At 31.9% G+C, this 12,025-nt stretch overlaps 1 protein-coding gene across 3 annotated transcripts in view; it reads right to left on the bottom strand.

Moving 5' to 3' along the window:
• Nucleotides 1-12,025, bottom strand: part of fwd (phosphatidylinositol 4-kinase beta fwd) — a 73,869-nt gene that overhangs the window by 38,643 nt on the left and 23,201 nt on the right. For all 3 annotated transcript variants that reach the window (XM_043039201.3, XM_043039202.3, XM_087150274.1), the window contains one exon: nt 8,461-9,278. In XM_043039201.3, coding sequence (XP_042895135.1) covers nt 8,461-9,205 — 745 coding nt within the window. In that variant the 5' untranslated portion in view covers nt 9,206-9,278. The remainder of the gene's footprint in view (nt 1-8,460; nt 9,279-12,025) is intronic.

Genomic DNA, 12,025 nt, shown 5'->3' with positions numbered 1-12,025 from the left:
AAATATATCAGGAAACTTTTACAGAGAAATACAGTAAAATGCAGTCTCTACCCGTGGTACTATTTTACTTTTATCGAAAATTAGTCGTGGAAAATAGTTCTCTGTCAGAAATGGGTCAAAATAGCCTTCTTCTCATCCGCCATGACGTCACGGCCTATTCTATATAATAATTTATCTGACTTTAAATCAGTTTAACCATAAAAAAAACTCGTGTTTATTTTATAAGTGCTAATTTAGAACTTTCAATCCAAATAGTCGTTAGCAAATTGAAATCCAAAAAAAAAAAATTCTTAATTTTTTATACTTAAAACTTTTTTTATTTATAACATTTTTTTAACATTGACCAGTTAAAACTGACAAAATACATTATTAATGCTCAATTTATTTAAAAACGCCGTTTTAATTATATACTTAAGATTCTAAATAAAATTGTATAAATTATTTCATTATGACCGACTGAATAAATACAATGATTGCTATTTTTATTCAAGCTTAACATCCTCATAAATTTGTTAAGATAAAAAGACTCAATTTATAAAACATCAAGCGAATAAATTAATATATACATCAAGAAACAAACAAAAAGCATGGTACAAATCTGTCTTCCATATCACCTATTTAATAACTTTTTAAAGAACTTATATTCCAATAAAGATAAAACTAAATGGGATAAATGAAATATGTTTATTAATAACCCCTTCAGGACAGGCAGAAGGAGAACAAAGCGCTTTCTCATGCGCACACTTCGAGCTTGTACGTACTAACAAGAGATGCAATACGAGAGTACAGAATTAAGATGATGTCCATGCAATCTTGGGCCCCTAGAGCCAGAAAAGCTCGATTCAGGTATGACACCGCAGGCCATGAAAAAAAAAAAAAAAAAAAAAAAACTGCGCGATCAGATACATGTGGATTACGGACATAAAGAGGATACATCGCAAATTATTTTACATACAGTTAATAAAAAATTAGTTTTGACATGCAAAAAAAATTAAGAAAAAAAATCACTATCCAAGGATATATTTATAAATTAAATTGTAACAAACCAGTCTCTAAGCCGACTGGGGTTTCAGTAGCGCGCCCCTGGTGGTCACTGGAGGAACTTATCAGAATGTCGTCAGTTCGAGTTTCGGAACTAGAGCATAATGATTACTTAATTCTCTTTTCCCAGAGATTTGTGAATTATTTTATTTTTCATTCCTCTTCATATTACTTTCCTTTTTTCCCCCCATCTTTGTGTTGAGTAGTGTATTTTGTTTGATTAAACTCCTTTTATCAAATTGTTAATTTTGAACTTCAATAGCAGCACATATATCGCGACAATAAAGTTGTTGTAGTTCATATACGTCGCACTAGAGCTGCACAATGGGCTATTGGTGAAGGTCTGGGCAGCATCCCTGAGGATGATCCGAAGACACGCCATCACAATTTTGATCCTCTGCAGAGGGGATGGCACCCCGCTTCGGCAGCCCGACAACCTGCATGCGAAGTCGAGCACTTTACAGTAGAACAGTTTAACGAGGACCCATGCCGCCCACCCTCGGTCCCTATGCAGACTGATCAAAGTGGCCACTCGCCCGCACACTGACCGCAGCCAGTGATGCTTGATTTCGGTGATCTGCTTGGAACCGTGTCTTAACGATCAGTCCACTGCGGGACCGCGACAGAGTGAAAATATTTTCGATTCATATCAATAATTTAAATTTAAAAAAAACTACAGGTGGTTTAAATCAATGATATAAAAAAATTAATCAAACCACGAATAATCAGGAATACGTGTCTTCCCATCAAGCAAAATATTTTCTGGTTAAAAAAAATACGTCATGAAAAATATATAAAACTTTAAATGCAATTGAAAAATTAAATACTCCATTCGAAACTTTTTGCGCTTTTAAATAGAAATCACTTATTAATAAACATAGAGGCATATTTAAAGGTGCTGATTCTAATCGTAACTCCAATAAGGTTACGCATTCGAGGTAATTTTACAATCAACGCAGATGCATTTTTATCAGAATATAGATCTGCTCTGATTACAATCAAAGGGCACGCGCGCTGATAGCAATTTCTACTCAGAATAGCCTACGCTGTTTAGAACTTTTAAATAAAAACAAGAGTTTGTGATGTACCAGTGTTCCTACAGGGAGGTGCAATTATTGTTCACAATCATTATCAATAAAGGAGCTGATAACAGAGTTGTTTACATAGAAGTATATCCCTAGATAGATCAAAGCGTTAACTTTATTCTAATTTTATCTCGCCCAGTTTTTGCATTCAATAGAGGGCGATTCGCGCATTCTGTAACTAAAAAAAGAATAAAAATAAATTGTTTAAATTAGAAATATAGGATAATTGCAAGGAAAGGAAACAAGTAATACAATTGAACCAACTTTATGGCGGACCCCAAGTCATTCTTACCAGACGTGTGACCCTATAAGAATGAAAAATGTAGAGATGGTATAGGCTGATTTGTCAGCATAATTTTGAGATATTAATGCACAATTAAACAAAAAAGATACTGAGATCTACTAAAAAAAAAATACTGAAAAAACACGTATCTGCTTAGATTATAAGATAACTATTGACAACGTTAAACATTTTGATTGGGCAAAAAAATAGGAATTGCATTAAAAAATTAATTGCTTGGAATAAAATTTCAAAAATTGTTTTAAAACACAATGTTATGTTTAAAGCAATGTAAATGTAATGTGCAATGCAACAAAAGTAATATTTGAAATAAAACTATAGAAATTAATATAAACAGATATACAATGAAACAATCTTTAAATAATTATATGTCTGATAACGAGATAAAACTAGTTTAACGGATCGTTCACAGTACTAAGATGTTATAACCCCTCCCCCTCAAAAAAAATTGAGAAATGCATTGTTAAATTAGAGGTTTCCAATTTTTCCCGGGTACAACAATCCAATGATCGAGCTTTGTTTGGCTATTTTACCCCATAGAAAAGGATATTTACTAAACATAATTTTTTAAATACTTTTTTGCTTATTTAGTATTAATTTAAGTCAAAATAAATGAAATATAATATATTTAACATTTTAATAATTTATGGCCATGATAAACATGGCTCACTTCCAAAATTCTTCAAATTTGCACCAATTTGCAGTTTACATCTAAGAGAAACAGTCATTCATCTTTAAAATTTCTTTAATTTATACAATTATTGAAAACTTTTGAATATGAATAAAATATATATATATATATTTTTTTTTTATTTTGGCACTGCCTTTTAACATTAATGTAAGATTGTGTTCGAAATACTGTTGAGAAAATTAAAAAAAAATTTAAAAAAAAGTCATCAAAATAATGTAAAGTGAGTTTTCTAATTTTCAGGAGCAAAATTCAGACTGTCACCTAATTTTATTTTTAGGATTGTATACAAAATAAAGCTGGAATAATAAAAGAAAAAGGTGGTGGTAGTTAAAAAGTGATCAGACAAAGCATTATCGAAATTGGAATTTTCTCAATTTAGATTAAAAATACGAAATTAGCCCCCAAAAGTTTATTATGTAATAAATAAAGGTAAGCAAATCAAGCAAAAGGCGATATTCCTCGCTCAAAAAAATGCAGGTTTAATTTTTTTGAATTTCCGCATAGTTCGGAGGCAAACCAAAAGGCTACAAAAGTCTGAACTTTCGTAACGAGAAAAATAACATCCAGATGAAGAAATAGTTAAGTTAGATGGTTAAGAATAGAAAAAATTTAAGAGCACTAACATATAAACTATCTACAATAATAATTTATATAGGGTTTAAAAGTAATCTACATTTTCTAATTTCAATACATGATTATAAAAAAATAATAACCCCTCAAGATTTAAGATTCAACTAAAATGAAAATAATTTAATTTGCCTTTCGCAAATCATAAAAAAAAAAAAAAAAACATCACATTACCCTCCAACCGAGGCCTATAAACTGAGACGACAAAACTAGAGAATGTTAAAAAACAAATTAAATAGCTAATAGAATAATTTTAAAACTTGTTTTTGGAGACAGAGGAAAACTTAAGATTTTAAATTAAAAGTAGCCCATCTTATCAGAAATGATCAATAAGCGGTCCAGTAGCCTTGTGATCTATTTCACACGAAGCAGACAAGACAATGTAGCTGAATAATTAGGTACATTTCTTGGAACATTTTTCCACCTTAGTCGTTTTCTCGTTTTCCTATGTTCTTTATCGCACGAATGTTTTACCCCACTCATTTTGAATCACTTTTCCGTCCAGACAAAAGCAAATGATAAATGAAAGTTTCGCCAACTCTTATGCCAACCGGTTCTTAAATAGAACGATAAACAAACTTGTATAAACGAAAAAAAAAAAAAAAAAAAAAAAAGATAAAGCTATATAATCCATGTTTAATTATTAAAAAATATTTATTAATTATTAAAAATTTATGACAACTATCAGTCCGATCCAATGAGACGTAAGTTATTTTTTTTACAACACAAATTTACATCTGATGAAACATCTTAGTAAAAAGAAGAAAAAAAAGTGCGGTTGTTCAAAGATGCTTGTTTATTTTATTTTTTTTCACTCGCTGATGCCTCTGTAAGAAAATCGGATCCATCTCCCCTATTTCCAGCTTGGTTTTTATTGAAATTAATGATTAAATTTAAAAGAAAGACTTAACTTTGGATAAAATAAAATTCATTTCATATAATTTTGAGTAAAACATTATTTTGAAATTTTTTGTTTTCCTTTGAAGTCAAAAACTTCAGAAACTAAAAATTTTCCAATTTTTTTTTAAAATAAGGCGATTTTTAAGTCTTAGGTAAGCATCACTCAGACCCTTCCTCCTCTCGTTGCCAGAAAATTTTTATTAAAAAAAGTTAATCAAGATCCCCTTTACTCTAGTATGGTGCTTTACAAAATAATTAATTGGCCCCTTCAAACGAAATATGTTGAATGAAATGAATACAATATTTTCAGACGTAACACAGTTTAGTGTGAAAAGAACCCTGAATTTTAAAAGGGATTTGTGAAAATGTCATCTAAGATATGTAAATTATTTTTCAATATAAATATATTATCTCTAATGTAAAAAATCACAGAGAGAAAATCTAATCTGACACTTTTCTCAAAAGGTCAATGCAGTACTTCTGACACTAAGTAGCAATAGTCTCAAACAAAATTTAGTTTTCAGAACAAAAATCATAACAGGGGTCTGTTTAGAAGAAATTTTGTTCCGTTAACGGACTCTTCACAAAATATCTTTTTATAAAAACGGACCCTTCGCAAAATATATTTTTATAAAAACGGACCCTTCACAAAATATTTTAGCTTTTAATCGGACCCTTCACAAATTTGTTTTTCTTCATTACTGTTTTGTTAATCGAATAAACCATTCCCAGGAAGGGGGGGGAGGGAGAAAGACAGATGTAAACGAATTTTTTTTTTTTTTTTTTTTTTTTGCAATAACGGACCCTGGTTGAAAGAATGTGACTCACCGTTTATTTTATATTCACAAATTACGATTAATTTTTTCACAATTTAACAAAAACGGACCTTTCACAAAATGTCTGGACAGACCCCTGCATAATAAATGTGTATAAATTTATTTTATAGAAAAGACATTTCCATTAATAATTTTAATTTTTTTTTTTTCTTTTTTTACAATACGCAATAATGAGTTTCTTCTGCCTAATCTGAATGTACATTTTTCGTTTCTTAAGAAAAAAATTTTTAGAATATAAAGTTAACTTGAAGTAAAGGGAGAAAAAAAAACATTTAAATACAGTGAAAACAATGTTATCCAGGATGGGTTTTCAATCGCGCAGTGTCTCTCTCACCGCAAGAAGTCTTTTTGAAAACACTAAAATCTAGAAATAATAAGCACGATAGATATATATTACAAAAAAAAGAAGACAAGCAATATAACTGTCATCTACCGGCACTGTTTCAAACATAAGTCAGTGAATAATTAGCATAAAATTGCAATTTTCATTCACGCGGCGAGAGATCGTGAACATGTAAAGTGGAGGAGCGTTCATGAAGCTTATAGAAAACAAATCACACTTTTTTTTTTTTCCTGTACAATGCTTCCCTCTTTGACGTGATGACATACAAGTTCAAGCAGCCCACCCTCCGAAACCTATGCCAGACTTCTATCTGGAACTAGGCCAAAAATAAAAGTTAGACGGGATATGCAAAAACATCACGAGACACAAAAGGAAAAATTATAAACATGAAGAAAAAAAAATTTCAGTCAGTTCATGCTGAACATTCAGTTCAAGGTTCAACTTGGTTTTACTTAAAGACGAAAAAAATCTTACATTTCTTGTCAACATAATATCTTTTTTGCTATCTTTATTACTACTATCGCTATCATTATCACACATTTTAGGGTAGACATAAGCACATAAACAAGTACCGAGTAAACGTTGATATTTACTAAGTTGCATATTAAGCACTTATCTGTTCTGATAGAACTTTCTTCTCGTATACATTTCATTTCAAGAGTTGCGTTGAAACAGTATTTTTCAGAATTATCAAACCAATTTTTAACAATAGAAATGCATCAATACCCCATTAAAAAAAATCTAGCAAAAATTTCAAATTAAGCAACGGACCCTTCAGAAAATATCTTTTCATAAAAACGGACCCTTCACAAAATATTTTAACTTAAAAACGGACCCTTCACAAAATAATTTATCTTTTAATCGGACCCTTCACAATCTTTATCTTCATTATTGTTTTGTTAATGGAATAAACCCTTCCCAGGAGAAGAAAGACAGATGTAAACGAACTAAAAGTTTGATCTTCGGCAAACGCTTCTTCCTTCCTTTCTTTATTCGTCCGAAATGAATATTCTGCGTTCAGCAGTATAGGCTAAATACCAAATATTTGTATGTTGCATCTCTAATTAAGAAGCAGCAATTGCTGTTTATTTTTGAAAATTTAAATTTTTTTTTTTTCATTATAATTTTACAGTGCTGAGCCAACACCTCCTAGAATAAGGAAGGCCTCAGCACGGATCAAATTAGTAGTCCGATGTGACGAAGTTAACTGCGCAGTTGATGAAAAATAAGAAAGATCTCATTACGTTCGGGGTACTAAACTGCGCAGTGGTTGAAAATACGAAATAAGTCATTACGTTTGGACTACTAAAGGATATTTATGGTAACCCGTGCAGAGGCCTACTCTTTTCTAGGAGGTGTTGGCTGAGCATAATCTTGTATCTATTTACAATTTAAAAACTCCTTGAAAAAGTTTTTTGCAATAACCGGACCCTATTTGCACAAATTCATAAAAGCAGGACCCTGGTTGAAAGAATGTGAGTAATTTTTTTCACAATTTCACGAAAACCAGACCTTTCACAAAATGTCTGGACAGACCCCTGCTTTTAATTGAAACGTGATTTGATTATTGTAATAAAAATAATAATAATTTGGGGGATAAGGTGTTTAAAAGAAATGATTGTGCAAGGCAATGTCAAAAACAGTGTTTACCTTTTAGAAGTAACATTGCAGAAAGAAAAAAAAAAGAAAGAAACGTCCATAACTCTAACTTGAAAAATAACAGTTAACTGAAGACCATAACACCAGGACACAAAGATTAACATGGGATGGGGGATCTAGTAAAGAGAATTAATGACCAAAAAAAAAGTCCATCTTCTATCATGGAATCGACGAATAGGGGTCCATTCTGTTCTCAAACAAGGAACCATAGGGTGAATTATAGAGTCAGTGAGTCAATTTTATACATTGAATAAATAATCCCAAGAAACTGAAGCAGTAAGATATTAACAGAATAAATTCCATTCTCTTCAGGGGGGAAAAAAAATAGTCGACATGTTCCAAGCACATCAAAAATAGGCTCGTTTTCAAGACTTGCCAGGAATGAAGTTGTACTTTAGTCGCCAGTTGTACTTTATGTTGCACAGATACTAAAGTTGTATCTAACGTTTTATACTTCAAATCACTTTTGTTTCTCCTCATTCACGTCTGGCAAGTCTTGAAAATAGGTGCCTATTTTTTTAGTGCTTGAAACATAGACCATTTTCTTCTTTTTTATGCATTCTTGAAGTGAATGAAGTTCTTAATCAGGTAATATGCAATATTATTAATATAATATATAACGAGGCCATGTTAAAACGATGCCATTGATCATCAATTCAAAATACAGTTGGGATTTGATTTTCATGCAGGCAAACATTCCAATTACCCATAATGTAGAATTAAAAGCCAGAATCAACTATATTAAGGCCAAACCTAAATGACACAATATCTAGATACAAAGAAGAGTGACAGAAAAAAAAAAGGAATTTAGATCCTTGGATAATTCAGTAAGAGATTTTAAATTCGGGTATAGGACCTCAAGGTTTCACGAATTTTCATGAAACAAACTTACTTGAAGAATGCTTGTAGATGAGATACAAAACTAAATTATAGATATTGAGTATTGACTTGAGATAAAATAATGCTTCTGGACTTACCCAAGTACGTCTGTACTCCAGGTTCTTTAGAATTGAAGAGATAAGTAATCGCTATAGACATATCAAACAAAGTAGATTCAAACAACCGAAGTAAGAGCGACTCTTTGGGTGGCGGTTTAGAAAACATCACAACTTTAGCATTAGAATCTAACGACTCATTCGAGTTCGTGAGTCTATCAGTCTCATTATCACATACTAAATCATCCACAGCCTCCTCGGCCATGTCGACAACTAAATTATCTTTGGGCAAATCACACGTCGAGGAATGCTTGAGGATGTGACTGTGGCTGATGTCCAGAGTCAGCCGAGAATGTTGACGATCACCATCGTCCGAATTAAAGATGCCACTGTCGTCGGACGCTAAACTCGTCCGATCCGTGTTGTCTCGGACAGGAATGAGGCAAGACGGACTCGCGGAAGAGGGCGGAGTGTCCAGCGAGACGCTGTCACTGCTTGTGTCATGGAGTTTAGAGACTTGGCAATGGAGGGGTTGTTGGTGGAAGCTTGAAGATCCGCTTTCAGGAATTTGCTGGAGGACTGAATCCAGACTCCTGTTCCGATGATGAGTCTGTTGCTGTATAGGGTCACCAATTCGGCAGTCTAAGCTGTGATTGCGATGGTGCGTGGAATAAGAATTAGGATGCAATTTTGTGAAGGCGTGACCATGGACGCCAACATCCAGCGAAAGACGGAGACGCTTCGACAACGAATCCTCTTCAAGGATTTTAGAGGGTATACCTTCCATGTCAAAAAATCAACGATGAACTTCTTGATACCTCCTCTACACGCCGCACCACATCATGCCTGCCGTTTAACACCTAGGGAAAACAGAACACACCGATTATTAACATCATAAAAACAGTACATATTTTGACGCAATAAAGCAAAAACGGTAACCATCAAAGTTTCATTCCCAATTTTATTTCAACACTTGTTATTCTAGAAATGACAATCAAATTAACTAACATTTAGATAAATGTGATTCAGCAGTACATATTCTGCTCATTATTCATACAAGGAAATAATTTTTAATAATGAAAAGTGAGTCATTTAAAAAATTTTGTTGACTTGCTGATAGTTTTATTTAATGATATCTTTATTCAACATCATTGACATTCCAATTGGTCACTAAGGGAATATTACATTGTTCTAATTAAACTAAAACTAACTAATAACTAAGTTCGCTTACTCAAACAAAATATGATTTGAAAGTGATATGCGTGAAATAATTTCACAACGCCTCGATTTGCTTGCTCCATGGGATCAAAAAATAATTTGTACGCTTTATTTTAAATTGCCAGCTAACTTCAAAATTTGCGGCTTACTTTGCAAGCGTATTTATCATTGCACATATTTATTATTTGCGTATTTATCATTGCACACAATTAAGCTTTTTTTCTTTTTTTAATATAAGATACAAAATTATCAAGTTTTTGATCCTTTAAAAGTCTCTTACACGAGATTCTAACTATATAGCATAATTAATAATCAGCAAAAACCACTATTCTATACATCCGAATAGAGGAATTCTAATTTTGCATTCAATTAGCACATAGCATTTAAAGGTAATTTTTCCCTTATATATCCTACATTTATTTCAAACAGGATATGTTTTTTCAACAACTTAGGGAGAGACTATTCTTATACAGGAATAAACAGTGCACAAAAAGAAAGACTGAACAACTTATGCTCTAATCATCGAATTTTCACGAACTACAACTCTAACTTAGCTAACTAACGAACTACAACTCTAACTTAATTAACACAGACCATATTTGAAGCTACGAAATCAGAAGCAAAAACATACTTTCTCTTAATTAACATAACTCCTTCTCAAAAATACAGTCCCAATTGATCAAGAGAGCGGTCAAAATTTTGGATTTCTTAATGTTAATTTCACTTTTTGTGCATTTCTCTAAACTCAAGAACTTTTCAAGCAAATCGAAAAACTTTAGCACGCATAGATGGTCACTAATCCAAGAAACATAGGGGGAAAAGTTATGTTTATTCATAAAAAGTACGTTTTAGTGTCAAATTTCATACCAGAAAATATCGTCTACAGCTAATTAAATTGTATATTTAAGGATGAACTTTAGAACCACTAAAACTGAGTCTTAACACATCAAAATTCGATTGCTAGATAAAAATTTATACAGGTGTCTAAGTTTTGTGCACTACATGCAACAACACTTTGAAAATTTTCAGAATCTAAAATGCGTGATCGAATTTAGAGAAAATATTATCACCTATTACATTTAATGACAAAGCAAACATTTGATCAAAAAAGTACAAAATTATGATCGATATCAACAAAAGTAAGAGTATGACATGCCAGCATTAACGCCAAGACGATGAATCTAAATAACAATTCCGGAATTTTCAGAGAAAAATAATGATTCATGTAGTTTATCTTTCGGGTTATTCTAATTTACGATAAATCCAGCTGGGCCGGAAACATGAAAAACAGAAGTATTGCCTCTGCTGACATTAATTACATGAAAACAGAGAAATTCTTCCAATCATATGATATGACTGGGAATAATGCACCCATCATTTCCAAAAGAACGCATGGAATCGAATTTAGTTTCTTCTTCTAAAAACCATGACGAAAAACCGGAAGTTAGTTCTCATTATGAAATAATTTTTAATTTTATTCTCCATCAATTTCGAAGCCAGAAAGGAGAGAGAAAAGAAAAACAGTTTAAAAGGAAATTCGATTATTGATGCGATTAAAATTTCTTGCACGCCATTTTATTTTCATTAAACTTTTTAATTATCACACATCCCAGCGATGTTCCTTCCAATCACTCGCACAGATAATCTGATGGTTTAAAATTACACGAATAAAAAATTATATTAATATTTAAAATTTTTGGCATAAATACATTTAAGTTTCGACAAAATATAATACGGGTATTCACATATCAAAAATTCGACGGCGAAATAGTGATTTCATAGCACAATTTTTTATAACTATAAATTTTAGAAAGTGTAAGAATTGTATTAATTTACAGAACTTTCTTCGATTATATTTTAAACTATAACATATTTTTTAGAAAACAAATTAAACAGAAAGAATAAATATTCGTTTTTATTTAAAAATATAAAAGAAATAATGGAATACTGTCAGACCATTCCATATTTTACTCCATACACAAGACAGAAAGATACGTTCGGGAAGTGAATTCTCAAAATACCCGAATATTAAGTCACACAATTTAGGATTCATACTTAATTATAGATTTTTTTTTTTTTTTACTCTTCCAGATATTTTATTTTGTAACCACCGTTGAACAGCCAACCCAATTCTGAGTTTATGACTATCATTGTACAACTTCGTAGCCTTGTAATTTTGAACCCAACCCCGAAGACAAGGAACTCCTTTAACAATTATTGGGAGAAATTTTAGCCTTTGTGGAGGACGTTTTGATGGAACTAACCCGCATTTGCGTTTCATGGAGAGGAAAACGACGAAAGCCTCTCACGGACATCCTAAAGGCAAGGAGGCTCTAATCGATGATCCGTCAATCACTGAGGATATTCTACGTTAGCACCGTGCACGGTG

This window comes from Parasteatoda tepidariorum, chromosome 8, assembly GCF_982258835.1.
Source record: "Parasteatoda tepidariorum strain Cologne lab strain chromosome 8, Ptep-v5.0, whole genome shotgun sequence".
Taxonomy (NCBI): Eukaryota; Metazoa; Arthropoda; class Arachnida; order Araneae; family Theridiidae; genus Parasteatoda; species Parasteatoda tepidariorum.
Note: the sequence above shows the minus strand (reverse complement) of the source record. Positions and strands in the feature narration are given on the sequence as shown.